The sequence below is a fragment of the Mya arenaria genome, chromosome 2 (assembly GCF_026914265.1).
Source record: "Mya arenaria isolate MELC-2E11 chromosome 2, ASM2691426v1".
Taxonomy (NCBI): domain Eukaryota; kingdom Metazoa; phylum Mollusca; class Bivalvia; order Myida; family Myidae; genus Mya; species Mya arenaria.
The window spans coordinates 40,929,385-40,955,541 of NC_069123.1; the positions used below are offsets into that span (position 1 = coordinate 40,929,385).

Here is a 26,157-nt window from a genome sequence, read left to right on the forward strand (position 1 = left end):
ACACAAAATATTATCAATTAACTGATTTTTATATCTAACCCTTGATCTAACTTTTTTATAAATGGACTTCACTATGTCTAATATCTTTCCTCTAACGCCAAGTTGGTTCATTCGCATTTTATTGCATCAATAAATCTCATTTTATTGCGCCGACGGGATATAGACGAATGTTTTGTTTCTTCGAGATTACAAGATTAAGGAAGAAACGACGTAAACAAATAGCATAAATTAACCAAAACATACATTTGATGACAAGTCAGCCGAAAAATCCATATCGGAAATTAAAATGAATTCGTTTGGACTATCAACAGACATAGGGACCCCAGGTACTATATTGTTCACATGTTAGAATTTGAGGTAAGAAATCGGATGATTTTTGAACACTTGAAATATGTCATAACGAAAGTTCCGTTATATTTTCATGTTATAGGGTTTGATATAGCGGGATCATGATAACACTTGTTATAAAGGACCGTATTTGTATGAATTTCAGTGTTTCAGTATTTTTGCAATTGATGAGAAATGCTTAACATGTGTATTTTGAAACTGATATAATAAGAAAAACATGTACATAAGTGTTTTCCATCTTGTTTGTGAATAGGCCGTGGGCCCTTACAACTGTGGAAAGTAGCAATAAAATGTCTTAAACAGTATATTTACCATAGTTTATTTCAAACAATGAAATGTCTCCTTGATCTCATTTCTTAAAAGAATAATACCTCATTTAAACATACCTGTACTAGTAGACAAGTGTACTTGTTAAGGGTGGGATTTTCTTTTTAAATTACAATAGTAAATTTTGAGTCAATTCTTGTTTAAAAATAAATTAAACAGTAAATTTCACATTGGGCAAAATCTAGCTGAGTAAAAATTCAAAATGACACATCTAATGTACAGACAGCAGTTATGTGAACAGGACCCATCCTATGCCCCCCCCCCCCTATCATACACACACACCGACACCCCATTTTCAAGTCAAAATCAAATTCAGGACAAAATGTAATGTAACATGAATTTTATAAGGGATTGTAAATCGAACTAATTTAAAGTCATAATCGATCATCGAAAATAGTCGGACGAGCTTTTGATCACTGATTGTAGAATCGAAATTGAATAAGTGAATGAATTATGAAATGTATTCATAGACTTTCTGATTTATACGTAACTGAATAAACATTGTGATAAAGAGATATGTTTTATTTGCTCTTTGTTTAATGTATGGTTGATTATGTTTGATAAAAAATACAATCTTTTAGAAGGAGACCACTAACATCTGTCATCAGAAAAACATTTATTTAGAAAAATAATCTTCTTTAAAAATGAAAAACTTTAACCGGAAAATAACTTAATCAAAATTAATAGGATAAATCTTGATCTGCTTAAAAAACTCTAAGCTCTTGACACAAAAACATCACTCTTTATCCCTAAAAGTTTTCATAGAAATCTTTATATGAGCCAAAAATTAGACGACCGATTTCCAGATATATGTTACTAATGCAATGATGTAAATCAAATAGTAATATATATTAAATAAAGTAGGTAAGCCTCATCAAAGGAACGTACTGAATACCACCTGTCCATCATTCAAGCTTATTCTATAAACAACATGCATAAAAACTACATGCATTAAGCTTTTGACTATAGCCCAACTTATTTTTATTCATTTTTTACTTATTTTGCATTTCATTCTAAACAAGATTACTTGCATAAAGATCAACCATCATTTTAGTTCCACTGAAGTCCATTGACGTGAATGTAACAATCAAGGGGTACCTGACCGAGGTGGTTGCCTGCCTGGGGTATTACAACAGCGAGGATGACCCAGTCGAGGCGATGTTCACGTTCCCTGTGGATGACGGGAGTGCCGTGTACCAGTTCGAGGCCATGATTGATGGGCGTCACATTTTCGCTGAGATACAGGAAAAGGAACAGGTTACTATTATTATATAAGCCATATAAATGCAGGTCAATTTCTGGTGAATAATGTATTTGGAGTTTTAATTGATTTTAATTGATTTGTGGTTTAATTGATTAAGTGTTCTACTTATTTTAGCGGATATTTTTTGTTATGCTAAAAAATATTGCTATACTTCATTTATTTTAGCATTATGTAAGTTTTACGCTACTTTTCCCCTTTTCACATCTGTACAGAAAACAGACAAATAGACGATTTAATTGAAAAAACTTGTTCACGCGGAAGTTTAACGAGTGTACGTAATGTCTACATTGCAATGAAGTAGAGGACTATGAACACTTTTTGTTAAATTCCGCACTTTGTCGTCGTTCTGGTGTGATAAACAGGCAGTTTTTAAATGATGCGGAATACAGAAAAATCTTAAAAATCTTAAAAGTATTGTCATAGGCTATAATATTGATGAAAAAGAATATAATATTGTAAATATTGTTTTAAATAAGATATTTTTACAGTATTTACAAGACCTGCTTCATTATTGAAAGAAGATCGAAACAGAAAATATTATGTAATATTTATATAATGATCTGAAAGTTATTCAAACACATTTAAAAAATAAGAATATTTCTCTACATTTTCTGAGTGATAATGTTAAATATATCAAATCATAACCTAAAATATCACCTTGCAAAGTATATTTACTTACTATCTAACACATTCATGACTGTTTTTGTTGCAGCTATTTGTATTTGTTGATGTTTTATGACAAAATAAACGGTTTGTCGTAGAATGGCAATTCCAAAAAGAAAAGAACAATCTGTGATACAATGCGAAATCATTTTTGTATATAAAAGTCTTGTACCTCCTTATTTATTTATAGGTTATAATCTACATTATGTTACTTTGCATGCCATTTTCAAATAATATATTTACATGCATCTATACTTTTCTGGAAAATAAACTTATTTCTAATTAAAAAAACACAACAAAAAACAAACATTAGAAAACAATTAATTAAAGTTTACATTTTTAAACAGCTTTGATGTATAACTTGAAGTTTGGACGTATTTTTAATAGTTTTGTGTTTTGCAAACTTCAGTTTTATACGAGTGTTATATTTAAAATGTCTACAGATACTACTATGCTTGTGATTTTTGACAGTAAAGTGTTCTGCAATTTTTAGCATAAATATATTTAAAAATGATCAATATATAAAGCTTTGACTATGCTTCATGTATATTAGCATTTAAAGGTAAGTGTTAAGGTGCATGTACATGTACCCCTTCCGTGACCGTACAGTCATTTTTACATCGACACACAAAAGAAAAAGTATACATTTACTGACTTGAGTTTTTTGGTACTCGTCTTTTATACTACTGGTCCCTTTTTTCCAACATTCTGTTAAGGTGAAACTGAAGTCAAAAATCTGAACTAAAAGAGTCCTATACAAAAACGTAATAAAGAGTTTGTGTTAGCTATGCAAATTCGAAGTACTGCTTAAAAAATGAAATGGCTTAGATGAATGGTCATATCTACAGGCTATTCTAACATATGAAGATGGAAAAAAGAGTGGGAGGACAGCCATATTGCTTAAAGAAGATACAAGAAGCAGCGACACTTTCCAATGCATGCTTGGTAATCTGCCTGCGGGCAAGGAAGCAGTACTAAGGCTGTCATACGTGAATGAGCTGCCACAGGAGGAGGATGGGAGGGTGAGGTTTACATTACCTACAGTGCTGAACCCACGCTACTGTCCAGGTAAGAGTGAGATTCACACTCCTCATCGTGTTTAACCAACGCTGCTTACCAGTAAAGCTGAGGTAAACACTCTACATCGTGTTTAACCCACGCTACATTCAAGGTTATGACCCACGCTTAAGACCAGGTCAATCTCCCGGACACAACTGTTAAGGTTCAGCTGTGGTTTTCATTCTCCTCCATGCATAAACAAGTATAAAGTTCTGGTAAAGCTGAGGTATACTTTCCATATCGTGTTGGACCCACACTACTGTAAAGCTGAGGGTTTCCTCTCCCTATGGAGCTGAACCTTCGCTTCTATCCATGTAAACCTGAGGTTTTCACTACCTACCATGCTGAACCCATACTACTGTCCCGGTTTCCACTCACCATGGTGCTGTATCTATGCTACTGTCCATGTTTATCTGAGATTAGCACAACATCCTGTGCTGAACCCACTCAACTGTTTTCAATCACAACTATGCTGAACCCAAGCTTCATATACTGTTAATGTAAATCTGAGGTGTACACCCCATAGCATGCTGATCCCAAGTTGTTTGTCCAGTGAAATCTGAGGTTCACTCTTCCCTACTCTTTTGCCCAGTGGTTGTCTATCGAAATTGTTAAAATCATAATACTGGAGTCAATGTTTTCCCTGCCAGGAGAGTCAATATTTTTCATTGACTTAAATAAGGGAACTATTTAACAATCTCTTTAAGTTTCCCAAAACTGCAGAGCCCAGAACTGAGATATTTGAGTCCTTTACCAACTTGCTTCAAATCACTTGATTTCTGTAGCAACCATATTGTGTGTGTTTTTTTAACTATTGACCTTTGTAGCAACCACAAGCCTCCATGGCAGCAATCTTCATTCAAAGTGACCTGTGATTTTCTTAGCAGTAACTTCAGCAGCTTTACTCGCGACCATTTCCCTTAACAACCATGGACCACCTTAGCAATCATCAACTGCCTTAGCATCAACAGTTTTCTTAGTGATTTATGACAATGGTTTGCTTTTTCTTAGATATTAAATATCACATTCCCTAGCAACATTAATCGCCTTAGGAATAGCTTACTTCCTTAGCAACCACATTTTGTCGTAGCAACCAATGACTTCCTTGGCAACCAAATGACTTCCTTGCTTCACTAGTTTCTTAAGATACTCAGATGGACGATAGAGGGCCATATTGACCCTCTTGTTTCTGAATGCATTGAATTGAAGTTTGTACTGTAGCAAAATGTTTAATAATTGAATTCTTTATGAAAAAGATTTTGAGAAAAATATCTTGATGTTTGCAGAATTATGTTTATTACATTAAGACTAAATGTACTGATCATTTGACTCATGCCAAATTGGTTAATATTTATATATCTTATGGTAAAATTTCAATGTTGGTCTTGATAGCTTAAATTTGTTCACTCAATTAAGAAGCTGATTCGAGCGTTGCTGCAGAGGGAGCTGAATATGTACTTCCCACGCCAGTGCCATACAACTTTAAGATGACTGTCAAAATAGTAGGATACAATGGGATAAAGGCTGTTTCCTCTGACAAAATGTCACTGGATGTCAAATTACAATCAGGCGGGAAATTGGCTAAGGTTTGTGTGAATTATAAATTAAATAGTGTGTGCTTCCATTTTCTACAATAAGTAAAAATTTAATGGCACTGTACAGTTTTGTATGTTTACATATATATATATATATATATATATATATAAAGTAGTGTGGCATTTCTTTTGATTTGATCAATAGAAGATAGCTTTAAGCTGATATGAATCACTCTAAAGTCCGTTTCCTGGGAAGACACCAGTGCTAGGGTCCTTTTTGAGAGGCCAAGATAACCCATGGTGGGACTCATACTCATAACCTCTTTGGTGAGAGGTGGACACCTAAACCACAAGGCTGTTGCCGCTATGTTTTCAGTTTGAGATTGGGGAGGAGTTTAAATTTGACCATGACCTTTGTCTGCTGGTGGAATATGCCGAGCCATTCGCTCCGCAGGTTATTCTGGAAAATGGAAACCCGGAAAAAGGTAAATACTCAAAACTATTAAAGCTTCTTTAATTGCCATGGAAATGTTTCAAGTAAGTATCTTTAAAGTCATCAAACTGTTTAATCGGTTTGTAACGGCCTCAGGAAATATTTTGTAATGCAAACTATATATAAAGTTTTATAAGTTTCACTCTAAACATGTAAATATATATGAAGCTAACCAGTACAACTATGACTCAATGCCACATAACAATCATTGTCAAACATTTCAGAGGGTCTACTGAAGGAAGACATGTTAATGGTGAGTTTCCATCCCGACCTCAAGGAAGTTGCCATGAAAACCAGTGGAGAATATGTCTTTATCATCGATAGATCAGGTAATAAAGTGTAGAAATGTTTTTAATAATTTCTCTATTTTTCCAATAATTTACCAACAACATGTGTTTGTAATGTGATATCGTTGATGTCATTGTCCGTGTTGTCATTCAAGATATATAGATTTGATATCACAGACAATATGCACAAGTGTTACAAGGTCTGTTACTCTGACCTAACAATTGTCAAAATATGCCCATTTTTATTAAACAAATGAGTTTGTTTTGTTACACTCTTCGTTCTTACAGATTATTTAAATATTGTACATGTAAGTAAATATTTTTGACATTTTTGTTTTGTTAATACTTGTACTTAAACCATTTCCAGTTTATTGAGTTTCAAATGTATTTACAGGAAGTATGAGAGGTAACAGAATAAAGAATACAAAGGAGGCGTTGCTTCTGTTCCTTAAAAGTTTGCCGGCTGGTTGCTACTTTAATGTGGTCAGCTTTGGATCAAACTACAATTGTCTGTTTAACAAGTAAGTGGAAATACATTTAAATGATGAAAAACTGTTCAACAGGCAGCATGTTAATGGCGTCTTTAAACCTCACTTCAAAAATAAAGATGTTTAATTTAAAATTTAGAATGCAAACATACAACATAAGGTTTATCATGTGTATCCAATGCTCAATTTAATTTGAAATATTGTAATTGACATGACGTCACACCTCCCCAATGTTATTATTACTGTTAAACACATATGAAGATTTTAAGGCTTTGGACAAACATACATGCATGTGAACTTGGACTCAACTCATTATTTAGTTATCTAAATGTTATTTACCAAAGACAGACATCGAATGCAGCATATTACACTTATCAGCAATTGATAATCCATCAAAATTGATCCACCTTTGAGGAGAAGGAAAGAATTGAATGCCACAATATATTAATTCCATTTTACCATAGGAACAAGGAATGCACTGTAGAAACTCTGGATGAAGCCCTGAAGGTCCAGGCCATTATGGATGCAGACATGGGTGGCACAGAGATATACAAGCCCCTAGAATATGTCCTCAGAGAGAAAGTACAACAACAACCAAGGAACGTAAGTGATGTGTTGTTTTGTAGCTAGATGGTGATAGATATGAGGCCCACAAATACGTACAAGTCCTTATGTCCAGTATGTCCTCAAGGTGAAAGTACAAGAACAACACACAGATGGTCAAGCCCCTCGATTTTTTTCTCAATATGGAAGTACCCCAACAATCAAGGAGGATAAATCAGGTGTAGATTTTACAGCTGTTGGGTATAGACAGATATGGGATGGGGGTGGGGGATATTTAAGCACTTAGAATATATCCACATGAAGAAAGTATAAGTTCAACAACCATTTGGAACCAATAAAGTTTGTATGTTCCAAATGGTTTCTGTATATGAAACATACTTATAAAGTAATATAAGGTTGTAAACCTAACGGCTAAGCATTGATATGTATGCATTCAGTTGCTTATTATAGTTTACACCAATTTGTGTTCACATTCTCATAAGGAACGCTACGAAACAAAATTGATGAAGTAACTTCACCTACAAACTTAAAAAACATTGCTGATCTTATCAACACAAGTCATACTCATATTTCGTACGTTTGCTTGTAACGTATATAAACCTAATTTGTGTTCTTTCAGGTGTTTCTACTGACAGATGGTGAAGTGCATAACAGTGAGCAGGTGATTGGGCTGATTAAGAAGCACTCGGGGGATACCAGGTTAGATTGACACATATCTGCTGTCAAGGATGATATGGGGTGGGTTTTTTTATTAAATTTTAAAACATCAACCAGGCTTAGTATAGTATATATGCATCGTGTAGTTTTGAGCTGTTGTTCCATGTTTTTTGTTTGTGATTTCTTGTTTTAGTGTTCTATTCCTTTGGCGTTTACCCTGTGCCATTAGACGGGTTTAAACTTTTGGCTACTGAGCTTGTTTCTGTGTTTTTTTACATAAATATTGTGGTTTTGAGTTTTAAGACATCAACCAGGCTTATGTGGGTTTGTGGTGTAAAAGCTTTTCATCTTAGATGTCATACCTAATGATACCAGCAAATGGGGATTATGTTGGTTATGAAAAAATGTAGATATTATTTCTTGTTTGGAGCTACATTGTAGATGAGGACACCCAAACGTTCTAAAATCACTGTTTCCATTGCACCTTAATGTTACTGTTTTGGTTGTTCTTTTATGTTTGTTATACGTAGGGGTGCAAACGAATGGCAAAATTTGATATTCGAATATTCTGTTCTTCTTTCGATTGATTATTCGATTACCAAAATTCCCGGTTGAATGATGTTAAGCACCAACGAGGTTCGCTCTGTAGTTTTTGTAGCCTCGTTCAGAGATAGGCCTAATTTAATCAATGGGAAAAGCAAAAATAGTTGAAGTTTTTTTTATATCACTTGCCTAATACAGTTACTGTAAAATTAGAGTTTATAGTATTCGGCGAAATGTCCCTCATTGATATATGATGCGTGTATAGTGTATGTTGTAAGGTTTACGCCTCTGTCAGTAGGGGCCAGTCGTTGTAAAAACGAGACAAACTTAATTCACACCACAGTTGTAGGCAAAACGTTTAATATTTTATTAATTTAACAAAACACATCTAGTATTCGAATACCAAATGTTCGATCAAATATTCAGTCAAAAACCATGAAAGTTTCATGGTTTTTAATGAAACTGAGAAAAAAGACAAGTGCTGCATTCTGGAAAGTAGCCCATCCTATTTGTTCTTTTCTAGGGTGTTTGCACTAGGATTGGGAAGAGGAGTGTCCACTTCTTTAGTGAATGGCGTGGTGCGTGCTGGGAATGGCCTCGCAGAATTTATTGCTGATGATGAACGCATTCAACCCAAGGTGAGATAGATTTTCAGCTTGTCTGTTTTCAATATGTTTTACTTGGTGCTGTGTTGTGTTCAGGATCAATATTAAAAAACTGTTGAAGATAAAAAAATGAAGCTTTGTTGCCAGAGATGATAAGCAAGATTAAGATTGAGACTCGTTAACTTTGCTTTAATAATAATTTGTATAAGCGATTTAATTTTGTTTTTAAAGTTATGTTAACTCTTTAACTTTGTCATAGTTAAAAATATCTAGATATTCACATGTAACTTTGTACACGTGTCTTACTTATGACAATACGAACATGTTAAACAAGGCCCATAACTCTTGTTTTATTGACTGTAAAGTAATGCTCTTTTATAGTTGAAACTCGCTTACGAAAAACCTAAGCTTGGCCTCATTTTAATCCTCATTCAAGATAATAACATGCTCTGAGTAAGCATATTATGCAGAACAAGTTCACATGTGTTGCAAGGCCAATAACTTTATATTTAATTAATGTTCAACTTAAGTAATACCCCTTAAAAACACATCATAAACGGACAGACATGAGGCTTCGGTCAGCGTGGCTTTTTGTTTTTATAATTATTAACATGGCATTTTTTTTAAAGAAAAGATGACTGATTCATTTTATTATCATAATTGCATACATTTTGAAGTCCTGCCTTTAGTACCACTTTATTTTCCAAACAACAAACACAATCTATATCTTATTAAATGGATTAAATATAATACACAGGTGTACCTACTTTTAACCGGAACTATCAGTTTCAACTTTTGGCTGCTGAGCTTGTTTCTGTAGTTTTCACATAAATATTGAGACCATTTTATAACTCCTAAACTCATTCTAGGTTGTATCCCTGCTTAAGTGTGCCATGCAGCCGGCAGTGACGAACATAGAGCTGTCGTGGGACCTGCCCCCAGGGTTGAACCCGGTTTTCATACCAACGGACTGCCCTGTTATGCTGACTGTGGGGCAGAGGCTAACATTCTTTGCCATGCTACAAGGGGTAGATATGGATGTCTATAAAGCTGTTGTTTTTTGGTTTTGTTTTTCAGTGCTTCTGTTACATCTCATAAACATCATATCTGCATTTTTGTTGCAATATATAAAACTGTCCATGTGTGATTCGTCACCCTTTTTGGTTGTTTTAAAAATCTGTGGACATAACAACAATGAAGTATGCTACTCTCTTCAGACAAACAACATGTTCTTTTGTACATGTTTAAGGGAACACAGTGACAAATTGGGGTTTCTTCTGAAGTATCAAGGGGGTACACGTGGTTAACACTTAAGTATATTCAAGAAATTTGAAATGCATGAATGTTAACTGTTGTCACATTTTTATTTAGTATTAGTTTAAACTTATTTAATTTTACAACGATTGTGAAACAAGCTATTGCAACTTAGAATAATCGCTCTCGTTAGCACGATGTTGCGCGAGAGTGTGGTCTTGTGTTGTGGTGGAAACCGGAGTACTCGGAGAAAACCCACTTGTCCGGTTTGGTGACCACTTACTAAACTCACATGCGCACAGGCCTGGAATCGAGCCCGAGTCGCCTTATTGAGAAGCGAGTGCGCTAACCACTGTACTAACCGGACAACCGTACGGTGATGAATTACCGTATATTATTGTTGGATGTTAATCTGTTATTAGTAATTATTAATTTCAAATATTTTGCATGCATAGAAAACAATTTTCGAGTATCTTACCCCTTTCAGTTTTATCTTGTAGATTTACCAATATTGTCCAATGCCTCAATGTTTTTAAAAAAATCACAGACAATCAACGCAACCAGCAAGCTAACTTTGAAATGTCAACAAAACAACAACCCTGTGACCTTTGACCTTCTGTTCACGCTATCGGAGGATGACACCTCAAGCGTATCTGCACCTGTCCATCGCCTAGCAACCAAGACTCAGATCAAGCTTCTACAGGACGTGGAGGCAGCTTTGTGTAACCAGATGAATGGTAAAATGCTATGACCTAAGCAACAGTTGACTTTACACCAAAATGCATTCCAGTAAAATTAAAAACACAAACTGTTACGCCAATAAAAGCATCGAAGGTATGCTGAGAAGTTTAATATAGCTGAAATAATATTATTACATTATTTGAAGTTCATTTGATTTTAAACAATTTTTGCATTATATCTGATCATTATTGTGATAACTGTTTAGCTGCCATATATTCGTGTTTCCAACAAATTTGCTTTTTGGGTTAACCAAAATTTCTACAATCGAACAAGTTATAGAATCAGATGTTATAATTTTATAATGATAATTGGTTTATGGTTATTAATATAGATATTAAAAATGGACATGCAAAACCTCCTCATTTTTGTAAATATTCTCTTTTAAAACAGATGATCCAAAAGAAAACATTGAAAAGGTTGAAGAAATAAGGAAGAAGATCGTTGGTGTGAGTCGGCATGGTAACATTATGTCAAAGTACACATCATTTGTTGCCGTGGATACAGAAGGGGAGAAGGTCAAAGGTGAACTGAAGACGAGGCAATGTCCAGTCCCCACAACCAGCGAGGAGTTTTTGAAAGGCATGGCGAGGGTAAGCATCTTAAGATTGCGAATTTAATCTTAAGTATGTCCTGCAAATCCCTCTTCCCATATTTAGCTCATCTGTTTTTTAATGTTCAGGTAAAACATTCATCTATGCTCATGTCAGATAGTTTGGTAGTGTTGGCGTCATCACCGGCCTCGTCAATGTTGTGCAAAATCTTGATTAAATAAACAGTTAAACAGTCGCATGGAACTTGGCGTACATAATATCAGTGACAATGCACACATCTATATCAAGCCCATAAGTCTGGCTTTAGTTATGGTCGATTTATGATTCTTTGTAGACTAAAAAACAACAATAGTTTGGGAACTCTTATTAAGTCTTTTTTATTGTAAATCTTGTGTTCTCTATAGCTCATACATACTTGTGATGATGAACTTGTTTTGAAGATTGTTTCCGGCTTAAGGACTTGGCTTTTTATTAATGATGGAGCAGCAATAAAAATCTTTTAATAAGTCAATCAGGTTCCCTTTCGTCAACTTCAGTTTTAAGATATACTGGCCAAAGGTCAGAAGACGTTATGCGATGTGTCCGTCGTCGGTGCATCGGTAAACAATTGTTTGTGAGCGCGATACAGCTTTCACTTTTTTTGTATCTTATTCATATGTATACAGCAATTAGATATCCATGAGAGCTTGGCTCCTTTCTTAAATCAACTAGATTCTTCCATGAATGACTGGATTATTGCCCTAGAAATGCTACAGGGAGACAACTTTTTTCAAAAATGTTGTGTTTATCGTAGTGGTTTTTTTTCCCTTTGCCCGTTTATTTTGATGGATACAATTTTGTACAGAGAGTTGTGTATTATTCTTGCCCATTGTTAAACATAACCAAAGAAACAAAAGAATTGTGTCTCTGTCCATTTAAGCTAAATAAAAATGAAATCGTTTGTGTGTGTTTTTTTTAAAACGATACTTTATACTTTGTTTTTTTTTTATTGCTGTAAAACATGATTTATTTCTGTGTTCATTTTAGAGTGCTTGGTACTAAAAGTGTTCACCAAAACATTCCTTGCCGATGGGTTCCACTCCATGCCTTTATTTGTAGGAGGATGATCATTAACATTTATTTATTTGTTTAGTTGTGATCAACTTTAAAATCAGGACCGATTTGTTTCATATCACTGTATTCCGTAGCAAAGAACTATGATATAAAGTCCATCTATATAAACAGTGTGTATCAAACATTCTTATACGTGATTTTGTTCATTGTTTGTGTAAATATGAAATTCCAATTGCATTTACATTTGCTACTAAAAGGGACAAGGCTTGATATCATATAAAAGGCTTTCATTTAAATATCCTGAAAATGTTATATTTTATTGTACATTGATCCTGTTTCAGTCTGCAATAAGAAGATGCATCATATATACTGAGGGTTTAGCCATTAAGTTTGGTCAGAACGTAATAATATAAGACCGCCAAACTGTCCCTACATATTGATATCGGGTCCCATTCCAAATAGATATGCAAATAAAAACTGAAAGAAAGATGTGACATATCCATAGACTAGAGGCAAGATACTGTTTTGTTCTGATGATAGATTATAAACAAACATTGATAGAAAAGGTCAACATTGGCGTATATTGATATTGATATTAAACATGATATTTTAACAACGATTGTGAGGAAAGTTATTATAACTTATACTAAGACACTCTCGTTTGCACGTTTTTGCGCGCGAGGGTCTTCTTGTGTTTGGGGAAATCGGAGTACCGGAAAAAACAACACTTGTCTGGCTTTGTGACCACTTAACTAACCAAAGTAACATACGCACAGGCCCAGGCCGAGAATCGAACCTGGGTCGCCTTGGTGAGTACCGATTGCGCTGACCACTGCGTTAGCTGGATAACCATTTAAACCTCTTGACAGCCAGGTCAGCTCTGCATAAGAAATTTCATGATATAAAGAAATGAGAATTAAGTGCAGTTTATGAAGACCTTATTCATGCATGAAATTTGATTAATTACCGATTATTTGGTCATTAATCTCCGATCATCCATAGAAAAATATTGTCCAGTTCCAAACACTGTACCTGCCTGAAAACCATGGGGTTGCAGGTTGAATTCTCAACCATAAAAATAACCTCTTCGAGAAGGAACGTTAAATCTTGTGTGTAAGTGCTAACAGGGTGCCATTCCCTCTGTGTGCACAAGTGCACATTCATAAATGATCTGCTGGCTTGATAGATATAACATACAAATCCCTTAACTGAAATAATATTTTGTAAAGCGTTAAAATGGTGTTCTAAACTAAGCCTATCTCAGTGTTAGGTATTACATACTATAGGTTTTAAATGAATTTAAATCAAGCTTAATTATTTACTTATCCCATTAACCCATTCGGAGCTCCTCGGCCATATTTATCGAAAACGACATCGGATGTATTAAGACGGTTTACATATTCAAAAAGCGGCACGTTTAAGCCCGCTGCAAGTAGATCGCGTAGTAATTTTATTTAGCAGTTAAACTTTTTGTTTTAACTCTTGGGAATCTGAATTATGTTTGCAATTATACACTTCACTGGCAATTCAATTCAATATTTTATTGCCTCCGATAATGGAGATAGGTAAATACATATATAATAGACGAAACACATACAAAGGGATTTGGTGAATAAACATTCATATATATATATATATATATATATATATATATATATATATATATATATATATATATATATATATATATATATATATATATATATGATGAATATAAACTATTGTCAAATGGATATATATGAACAAAATAAGAAATATAAGCAAATATACAAGGTGGTCAATGTGTTAAATACCTTAGCGAAACGAAACAGAAGGCATTTGAATAACATATAATAAATTATGTTGACAATTGAGAAAAACACACACTATATAACAATTGTGCCATATCCAGTCGATATACAATATGCAATACATAATTGAGTAAGTAATCATACGTTTTGGAAATAATTTAACACTTGTGTAGCGGAAGACAGCAATATATGCTAAGGGCCATTTATAAGTGTACATGTACCTAGACATCAGTCATATTTCTACTAAGAGTAGTAAGCTTTCATGCATTTCACAATGAAAGAATACGAAGCGTTAAAGAATGCGTATTCATCCGAACTATCAAGTAATGGCGGCAAAGGAGCGCCAATAAGACGTGGACAGAAACCAATGGCATCAAGACAAACAAGTTCGGTTACAAAGTCATTTGAACAAATTGACAATACATGCACTAAGAACTCATTAGGTGGGTTGACAGTGTTGTCGCATTCGGCAATTACATGCGACAGTTCTTCTTGTAAATACAATTACATTTTATACAGAACATGTTTCTTAAGACAGTTGATTTGCACCATAGTTTAGCAAAAGTTAGCGTCGTGTTTCGAAATGATCGTTGTTTACTTACGACGTAAATGGCACATGGATGGATACATGGATGCAATATACGAAATAACATAAATTCTGGATCATTTGCTATTCTAGTGTTCCACATGTCGATTTCATAAGCATTGATTGTTCTTTTGACATGTGCTTTCCAAACGTATTTAGACGGCAAAACAGATTCAACAATGTAATCATTTATCATATGAACAATAATATATTTTTGCAGGATATAGCAGATATCGGGAATAAATCCTGATCTAACTATGTTTACAATGGTCAGGAAGGGATACTATTTTGTGTAAGGACATAAGCATTCTACTATCAATTTCAGAACATATTCTGTGTAGCCGTAGCATAGACTGCACCGTATCTGAACGTGAACGCGATGATAATCCCTGAATATTCTTTGATACAAAGTGTTAGAAGTCATCAATTTTATTTTCATTCCATAGTTCAGATCCATACACAAGTGTTAGTAGAATAACCTTTTTATACAAACTAACTAAGGTAAGAGGTTCACGCATAAGGGGTGAACGCCCTGTGAAATGATTGAAAAAAGTGAGTTTCGAGCCTTTTGAATTCGACCACTTATTCGTTCGCCTATTTTTAAGTTCGACTGTTGAAGTATACCGAGATGATTTGCAAAAGGTGTATTTGATATAAGAGCGTCGCCATAGACGACTCTTATCGGGAGAGGACTACGACGTTTTGAAAATGTTATGGTTGACGATTTTGTTACTTAACTTTGATATTCCATCGGCGGCAGTATCTATATACGACGTCGACTTGACTCTGCTGAATGTTGGGGAAGTTGCTAGTAAGGAAATGTCGTCTGCGAATGTATGATTGTTACATTTAAAAGACATCACCTTTGCACCATATTTTACTTTTTTCTAGAGTATGTAGTAGCTCGTCGACGTAGACTAGATACACAAACGTAGACATGACCCCACCCTTACGGATCCCACGCACGATTTCGAAGGCGTTAGATGACTGGCCGCTATATCTGATGACGCAACGCAGGTTTTATATGACGATTGCAGCAGGCGAAGGGGCTTTCCCCTGACGCCAAAACGTCCGAGCTTCAACATTAAGGAGCCGTGCTGCACGGTATCAAAGGCGGTGCGCTGGTCCAGACACGCCACATAGACGTCGCTGTCACGTTCAATATTGTACAGAACAGTCTCTTGAAAGTTAAAGGACGTTGTTATGTTTTTCTGGAATCCGTGTTGTTGTTGTTGGCAAGGGAAGTCCATTTTCATTAGTTTTTGTAAATGTGTTTAGCCTATAAAGGATAACTTTTTCAAATATTTTACAGAAACATGGTATCAAAGAAATTGGCCATTAACTAGCGGGGTCTGATTTATCCTTACCATTTCCCTTGTAGACGAGGATGAGAACATTCGTTTGCCACGATAACGGGACGCGCTCGTTCGCGATAATGCTATTGAACAGTAAGGTCAATCCCAACGTGAACTCATTGCCTGCATTAATTACGTGTTAATACGTTGTCTTAACTTGGGCTTTTTCTTCTTGCAAGGCTTTTTATGACGTTATTCACCTCTGTGAATGTAATTATTTTAGTAATAATGTTCGAGGCATACGTATCTTCTTGCAAATAGTCATTTAATTTGTAGTGTTGCCTTGTATCTAGTTTATCAGCCGATGTCATCGTACTAAATACTTTCGATAAATGGTGTTTGAATCCCTCAACGACCTCTTCATGTTTGTGAGAATGGTTATCAACGGAAATACAATGACATATTTCGAAATGTTTGCCTCTTCTTGCGGGCAATAATTTCCAAAATGTTCTGTGATCCAATTCAGCGGATTAATCAAGGTCATCAAACACTTTGCTTCCGTACGTATCACGATGGTGTCGCTGTGTGCGCCGGAATTCACGCTTGGTGCTTTTATAGTCCCGTAAAGTCTGCGAATCGACGTCGCGGGATTTACCTTGATCATACCATTCTTTCTTTGCACGCCGGGCATGCGCATTTGAATGCTTTACCTGCGCAGACCAGTATGGTTTTACGTTTTCGTTAAAGGTTCTGATGGGAAGGTGTGCCGAGATATGATATCATTAAAAAAAATACGAACTACTTCAACTGATGTACGGGCATACATCCTAGGGTTTTTTTCGATAAAAATAGCTGAGGAGTTCCGAAAGCCCATTAACCAAAAGGGAAATCATCATTAAATATTATAAAATTGTTGTAATCTAAGTATTTGTACAATTAGTGTAACTTAAATGGTTTTATATGCATTATGTTTTCATTAATTAACTAGTTCAGATATATTAGTTATTATCATCTGGGAGTAGGATTAAAAGATTTGTTATTTGTCCCAGTTATCATTACATTTAAATCATTATTTGACATGATCTTAACGTTTCATTAATGATGCTATCTATCTTATGATAATGATATTTCCTCATTCTCTATGCTGAATAAAAATATTTTAATGTTATTAAAACAAGCGAGAAAACGTCAGAAACGGTTTCAGAACTCTGTTTATATTTGTTTTCAGAAAAATTATGCCAATGGACCTTACCGCAAGCGAAAAAGGAGTAATAACAAAGTAAGATAACTATATCTCGCATATAATGCAAGTAAAGGCCCTGCATTATTTCACTTAGAAATTCTGGTTAAGGTTCTGCATGTCAACCACATTTAAGTCGACATCTCAAATACACCATGTGTTGCATTGAGATTTTGTAAACACCCACAATTTTATGTATTAAATATGTTTTGTGTTGTTTGTGGATTTTTGTGTTGTTGTTCCATGTTTCTGGTTTGTGATTGTTTGTCTTTGTGTTCTATGTCATTGACGTTAACCCTGTGTCATTAAACGGGGCTTATGTTTAAACTTTCGACTATTGGACTTGTTTCTGTAGTTTTTCAAATACATATTTATATAAGTGCTTCAAACCATCAAACCTTCCTTTTTAAATAAGTAAGATCTATCTAGACTCCATCTCGCATATAATGAAATTTTGCCCCTTTATGTTTTCACTGGTTAAGGTTTTGCATTTTATGTAATTATACAGAGAGCCAAGCATCTTTCACCAAAACCTTGCAATCTTTAAATTAAGAAGCGGCGGAAAAATCACCGATACATGGAATACGACTTTCATGGGATTAACCAATACTGAGTACACCTTTTTTCCAGCACTACCCTTTTAATACCGAGCGCTAGGAAAGGGAGCTACTGGTACCATATTTAAGACATGTTTGAAAGAATGCTCTACCATTTAGCTATAAGGGTGGCAATAAAAATAGGCTGACCTTTTTGTAACATTGAGTGCTTATTTTCTTGCAGATTGCACTTGAAAAAGTTTTAGGCATTAGTTTAAGATAAAATCATTGTTGAGTTGTGTTATGAGGGTTATTTGGTTATACCTAACTATACTGGTATTGTTGACACTGTTGACTGTGTTAAACGTTATGTTTTACCGATCAAAAGCTTATTATGTCAACCTGTTATTATCAAGGCAAAGCGACTTAAAGCATTTATATAACTTTTGACGCTTTCAATTAAAAATAACAAGTACACTAAAAAGTTTTAACAGAGATACTGATTGTTTCCTTACCACTTTCAGTTGTTCATTACATTTTGCAGTGTCTCATGTTCTTGCACTATTTACAGGAGCCTCCATTAAAGTCTATTGGTAGATTAAACTCGGTCCACGCATGTAACCTCAAACTACAGGAAGGAATTCCAAACATGTCCTTCCAGATTTTCGAAAATAAAAATAAAAATAATATTTCCTCTCCTTTGATATAATCTCTATTCAACTTAGTTTTTTTTCATAAAAATCTTTATTTAACTAAGTTCCCTTTTACGGTTAGACAGCTCTTTATGTTATGGTTTTAAGGTTTCAGTGAATCGTTGTCATTAATGTGCCTTTGATCATTACTCTGTTATGTCCCCTGACCAACTTGGAAAGTTGAGGCGTTTTGGCCTCCTTACCTGCGGCTCTATTGTTTGGTTAAACCTAACTTTACTGAAAAGCCACTATAGACAGTTTCAGGCAGGTAGTGTTCAGGATGTGACACTGTCTATTGTGTCAACGGTTTTCATCTATTACCGGTCTAAACCTTAATATAAAAACTTGTTTGATTTAGTTCCCGACGACGTGATGGGTATTCTGGTTGTGATGTAAACGGTATGAAGGAAAGGCAGTCTAACCGTTATAACATTTGATTTTACGATTGCAATTATAATTGGAATGACATGAATAGGGTTTGAACAGTGATATGATAGTTTTCTTACCGCTTTCAGGCCGCCTTGCTGATGAACCGTTATGCGCCTGTAAGTTTATACATTTTTCTGTGATTTGTATTACATTTTGCAGTACCTCATATTCCTGCACCGTTTACAGAAGCCTCTATTTCCATTCTCATGTCGCAATTCCAACCTTAAGTTTTACAAGTCACTTTCCAATAGCTTTAATTTATACTGATCTTTACTCATTTAGCTAAGGCTCATTACAAACAAAATAGTTCTGTAAAATTTATGTACATATTAGTTTCATTTTTCATTTACCTATTTAAAACAAGTTCAGTGTGAAAAGTATCAATATATTTACCTTACCTTTTTATTCATGCAAAGTGTATTTAATGTAAATATTGAACACCTTAGGCCACACCAAATTAATGTTTCGTTCCTCGGATTTTTGCCAAAAATATTTGAACGAGCGAGCGAAAAGAAATGCAATTTTGTCGGTTTTTATAAAACACATTAATTGTCAAAAATAAGATTAAATTTCCAAAATTCGAGCCACAGTGTTTATACCGGAAGCCGCAATTTTTATTGAATTTATTGAAACCAGTCCTAAGCCAATCGATAAACATTATAAAACACCACGCATCGGTAACTTCTCTTTACAAAAACACTTTTGAGTAGAAAAAAATATAATGGTTTATTTTTTCAGCCTTTACAAAAAATATTACCAAAAAATCTGGTTGGTGCTTAAAATATAGGAGCAGGCGCACACACACAAAAAAAAATTAACATTTTCAAAAAAATAGGAGCGGTAAATCCGCGGAAAGAAACATCAATTTGGTGTGGCCTTATTATATAACTTTGTTAATTGATAATTTAAAAACGTGAAATACACTGTTTTATTGATTACCGGTTATAATATCTTAGCACAGCGTTTAATGATTTAAATCGTTCTAGATGATAAAATACGACATTCATGAATTGTAAACAGTCATACATAAATTCTTACTGCTTTAACGAAATTTTCAAAGAACTAACTTCTATGGTATCTGATGTATTTGATGCTAGGGTATCCTTCTGTGAGTTTCTTAGTGAAATCCCCAGCGTGTTGGCTTGTTGAATATTTTTGTTTTAAATCATCACGATATATAAGCTTAAAATACCATAAAGAAAGACTACTGCTGGTTAAATAAATTTCAGACAATATACACTAGCTAGACAAAATTGACATACAATAGATTGTTGATATGCAAGGATATCACACTGACTCAAATCTTTAAGAGAGCTATTCCCCCTAATCAAATAACGAAAATCATAATTTCAAAGGATAGTAAAAACATAAAAGAACATATGTCCGACAGTTGATTAATGGCATGCATTCCGTCCAGATTTCATTGTTAGTAACTGTTTGGAATATGCCCTTGACTATTATTGAGGACATATATTATATATAAATAAATTTAAGTGCATGTCTACTAAGGTACATTCAAACTTAATATTAAATATTGTGTTTTTTTACGCATACATAAGCTGCATTCTCCAACGAATGTTGTGTAGACAAATTATTTCTTTAAAATTCCTTAAAATGTGCAAAAAGAATGTATGAAATTTTGTTTGTTTCCATTCAGGTCAACGGCAAACATATGCACATTAATATAGATTTTGTATGTGTTTTCATGTATGGTATTATGTCTAAGGAAATACATTTCTAAAGACCATTTTTGGTTAGTGCTTTATAGATATGTATAATCAGTTTTAAAAAGAATGCCATAGAAAGCATGCACAGAACTATTTCGACAATGTAAGGTGAAAATGATACAATATTAATATGGATAATCTTACACGGTATAATTATACTTCATTCATATTAACAGGCTCGTGTTTCAGATTTTTAGAACCTTAAATGAGTAGTTTTATTTCGAACATAACGCTGATTGATTCCTTTGAAATGTATTTGTTTGATCGTTTTGGCAAAACAAAGTGCTCGGTGTTCTAAAAATACTACACGAAATATTTAAGATTTAAAAAAAAATGAAATGTTTGTGAAACGAGTAAATTGACACAAACCGTTCAGGATAATCAAGTTTATTTTCACAGTTTTGTAATTTTTGTGAAGAACATTTTACCTAAGGGTATGTTTACAGTATAGAACTTTGTCTTAATTATATTGCTTTGATAACTTAATGTATTTCATAGATTGCCGACACATTGTGAAACATTTAAACGTTGATAACGTTATATGGACACACGACTGTCCACTTTAGGCTACCATAGTTTTATCATACACAAGGATTTTTAATCCTATCACACCGGTCTACATTGCTATAAACCCTTAAATCACAAAGGCACAAAATGTTTTGAAGAGTATATGTACAAAATTCTATGCCTCAACTTGCTTGTAACACTCCTCAGGGCAGGGAATACAATTTGGCAAATGAATATGGGATCATTCAAAACCAAACTGTTTTGCTGTGACTGTGATCAGAAGATGTAAAGGGTGTAAATGGAACTCAGTGATATAATTATGTAGCTCTGGATTTTGCACCGTCCTTTTTTATTTCATTTATTGTAGAGCGTTTTATTTCTGACTTCACCAAAGTATATGAAAATCGGAATTAAGCAAATTTTATGGTTTTAGCATTCGGAGAATAGTAGGGATAACTCGTTGGAATAATGCAAGGCGGTAACAACACCCTCTATATTTTAATATCGCATAGTAACTTATATCACTTACCCCACATAATTGCAATTACAAATACAATATCATGGAACGAATAACAGTCAAACTTATCAAATGACAATAACGTATCTAACAATCACTCAAAATACTTATTTAGAGCTGTTTAACCGTGATGACTGTATTAAGTAAATATGTTTCTAGTTGCCGGGGAGCATGGAACCAAATGATATTGACTGTGATAGTGAGTCGTTGAAATTAAAATCGTATGGTCTTCATCATGGTGGTACAGCTAGAAAAAGAATCATGGTACCATCCTTTGGGAGTAAAAACAGTAAGTAAGTTATCCAATGTTCAGAAGAAGTTTAGTGTTTGATATGGGCAAAAAGCGATGAAAAAATAGCTAAAATTTGGCATATTACAATTATTCGTCAATCAAACATCATGTTGAATGGACTACAATCATGAAATAAAAAAAGATGTTAGTTTCAGGATACGCTTGCAAATTATAATTAACCTCGTGAAGGCCAGAAGTAATTAGTTCACACCACGTAACTTATATTGCTCACTCAAATTTATTGCTATTTTACACTAAATAAAACCAGCATCCTCTACGGAATTATATTTAAATTATGATATATAAAATATACTAATTATTTGTTTTACTTTATTGAAAGCCTTAGTTACAAAGTAGGTTTATTATTAGCGCATTCCGGTTTATTGGTGCATCATCGAGGTATATTTAATTTCAATACTGTATAGTATAATATTTCAAAACCACTATTCGAGCTTGGGTCTATTTCTCAGCAAAACATGTTGATTGTAAAATAGTGCTTAATAGATAGTGGTGTATTTTCCAGATTGTATTGTTTCTGGTATGCTTTTCTACAGATTTACTTTTATTATGCAGAAAATAATAAAAAAGAAAAAAAACATACTTCTTAACTAGCAGGTATGGATTTTGATGAAGATGGTGATAAGAACTTAGAACAAGATCCATTTAAACTGTGGACTGACAAAAACGCTGACGTGTTACAGAAGTCTTCTTTCGGTATAACATTTCCGTCATTCATGAATTATTAAAAAAAATGTATTTTTGATGCATATCTTGATGAGATTCATCGATCTGAAATAAGTTAAATCTAACAAAGCGGTAAAGTAAAGTCCACTGCTGTTAATCTGATAATATATATACGGCTGTATGTGTAATCCTTACGTAAAATTTAACACAAGCAGTTATTTAGCTACGTGTATTAATTTTGTAATAAAAGAATGGCCAGTTCGAAAATAGTCAATCATAAAGCATGTATTTATTGTCTAAATCTGTTTGTTTGGGACTTCTAACGTAAAAAATAACAACATAAGACTAAACAATATACGAGCGTTGGCGTCTGTTTGTGGAGTTCTTGTTATCCTATGTATTGTGACAATTCGTCAATGTACTATTGATTGCAGGCTTATCATCAGATGAAGTGATGATGAACGTGATCACGCTACAGGAAATGGGCGGGAACTGGTCAAACATAACACAGCTTGCCGTTTTGCTTGAAATCCCGGAAGATCGGCTACAAACTATAGACATAATCAAGGTATTTATTTTTTTTTTTTCTGATTAAAATGTTTAAAATCTTCCAAATATGCAAAATTAAATGCTAAAAAACTAATGACTTTAAATTGATATTACAAAGCACTTTTGTATTTTCAAATTACTTAGTTCAATATACTTTTTTTCATTACTCATGCTTTCTACCTAGTTCTCTTGTTGATTGATTTATATACCGTATAATGTTGCAATCAGACTTTAAAAAGATATTATGTATTTTTTATTAGACATTCACAATCATTTTGGCCAAAGTATACTATCATATTTTGACATTGGGTGTTCACCCCTATATCGTAATCCCTTATACTCATCACCCCAGAACATATTGACATATAACTTGTAAGTGGTTAGCCCCTTTCAATCCTAGGATTGTGGTGTGCTGGCGACACTGATAGCGTTGAGCTGGTTGCGGAGAAAGTGCGCCGACCGACAGGAGGAATGGCAGATAATCGAGACCAAAGCACTCGCCTGGCTAGGGCAGCAGAGCCTGGAAAACCCAGTAGAGGAACTTCTAACACTTGTGGCTGACTCAGTCTTGAACGTTGTTTAATGTTAGAACACAGCCCCCCCCCCCTCCTCCCGTGTATGTGGTTGGAGTGTCGTGAACTACTAGAGATAAGTGTTGTTTCGCGTGCGAATTGGTCAATTGAATATAGACCTTCATGCCATAATTTTACTTATGGTCTTTCACATAAATATTGAGCAAGATAGTTATCTGTATGTAATCCAATAAATACAGTTTGAGGAGCATTAACAAGGCTTTGCATTTCCCAGCATAATTTGAAAGCGTATAAAACGGTAGGTATTTTTCTGTTAATAATCTCTTCGCCGCGAGTCTTCACGAGTATATGTTGTATATTAAAGCATGTGTGGCTTTGAATGGTGTAAAATTCTAATGAAAAAAATATAATGTTACTTACTATAAGTTGCAGGTATTAAGTAACACATCTTATTTATTGATATTATTTTTTGTTTTATCCATTGATTTTTACATCAAAGTATAAAAATTACGACCAATGATAATAGTCTTACTGTTTTGTATATTTCATTGTTTATATAAAAAAAAATCATAAATTTTCAGTTTATTCGTACTTGTTGACATTAATTGGTTAGCTTTTAATGACCGTCAGATTAAGGTTGAGACAAATGTCAGCTTCAAATTTGAATCGACCGTCAAATCAAAGTTTAAGATGACCGCCAGATTGTGAAAGTGCTGCAATCATTGATGGTGGAACATTACCAGACAATAAACATGATGTTAAGATCAGATTATGTTTTCATTATGCAATTGTAAGTTTATTCAACAAAAGAGTATATGTTGATTCAAAGTCCACTTGCATTTGTTTATTCAGAGCTTTGATATGTTTATTTATTATGCAACAGTTATGAATATTCCCATCTGAGTGACACATTGTATCCATATAGGCATTTCATTTTACAATGGCATTTACTAAACTATCGGTACATTTTTTCATCCACATCTTTACTCATTCTAATTGGCACATTCATCAACCATTTTTCATTAGACAGATATATCTTTAAATTACTTGTCTTAACTATGTTGTTCGTTTCGAGGAAAAAGTCAATGTATTATGATAGCCTTTGCAACGTTATCTTTGTCTTCGTCATCGTGTTTAATCTTTAACCTTGTCCATTACCTAAAAACTCTCACAATCATGATGCCACCAACAATCCGTTCTTTTGTTGGAAGACCCATAAAAACGGCTTTAACAACAATGGAGTTTTTCCCCTTTTTAATAACAAACCACAATAAGAGATGTGCGTTTCAGATGCCCTCTTGTTAAGTTAGATTCCTGTTTTCATGCATTGAGGTCAATTAACCTGTGTCTAGTTATCGAACTAAATTTCAGTATTGGTTTATCAAATAATATTAATAAAGAATTGGTTTTCGTTGATACATTAAAAGAACATTTTACTGTGTTTTTTTTCCAGCAAATGCTATTACATTGCTTTATTCTTGTGTTTATATATTGCTCGGTTAATTACTTTACCTATTTAAGATGAACTGGTTGTTTTCAATCAATAATGCATTTTTTACAAGTGATGTTTTTGGGTATTGTCAAGTTTTCAGATGTTTCTTATGATATGCTATCTTAAACAATTCCATGTTACTTTCTGTCATTTATATGATGTCTTCATTTCTTCTGTAACAAGAGTGAACATGAACATTTAAAGACAATTTTCTGTTGTGATTTTTTTCTAATTGCAAAATTATATTTTAAAAAGACTTTTAAACAAGATGTTCTATAATGTTGACAACTCTCGGGCAACACCAGATCATTCGTTCATTTACCACACTCACATTCCTGAAAGTGCAATGAGTTGTATTTTATTTCCTGCTCAAAATGTTCATCCAGAAATCGAATTAGGATGTTCAGTCTGAATGATTAGCATATGTCGATGCTATTAAATCCCTCAAAATGTATAAAACTCTAAAGCCTTAAAATGAGCAAATGCATGTATGTTCTGTCGTAATCACTGTAGTTAATAGTGTTGATGTTTACTAAGTGCCCTTGCTTATATGTTTTATAGGGTGTTCATACTTCAAACGTTTATTAATACGTGTGTTTTTAAAGAAAAAGGTCTGGATATAATCATAGCCTTGTGGTCGTTGTCGACGGCAATGCGAAAACATTAAGATTTTAACTTATCATACTCATGTCTACAATAACGAAAAGTCATATGATTAGCAAGTTCAATAACTCTAGTTGAATCGTTGTTAGACATTGGACAATTGACGAACTGAGCTAAGGCTGAGGGTTGACAAACGCTTACAACACGTATGCATATTGCAATCTATGGTGTTGTATGAACAATTTAAAAAAAA

General features: G+C 34.0%; 1 protein-coding gene across 1 annotated transcript; it reads left to right on the forward strand.

Moving 5' to 3' along the window:
- Positions 1-286: 286 nt before the first annotated feature.
- Positions 287-24,181, forward strand: LOC128214834 (von Willebrand factor A domain-containing protein 5A-like). Its single transcript, XM_052921511.1, has 18 exons — positions 287-326; positions 1,730-1,932; positions 3,451-3,670; positions 5,078-5,253; positions 5,579-5,681; positions 5,914-6,018; positions 6,371-6,497; positions 6,929-7,067; positions 7,648-7,727; positions 8,752-8,866; positions 9,703-9,873; positions 10,635-10,824; positions 11,219-11,418; positions 17,332-17,382; positions 21,911-22,040; positions 22,659-22,757; positions 23,162-23,295; positions 23,677-24,181. Exons 1-18 carry the CDS (start codon positions 287-289, stop codon positions 23,857-23,859), a joined length of 2,466 nt encoding a protein of 821 aa, XP_052777471.1. The 3' UTR covers positions 23,860-24,181.
- Positions 24,182-26,157: the final 1,976 nt, after the last annotated feature.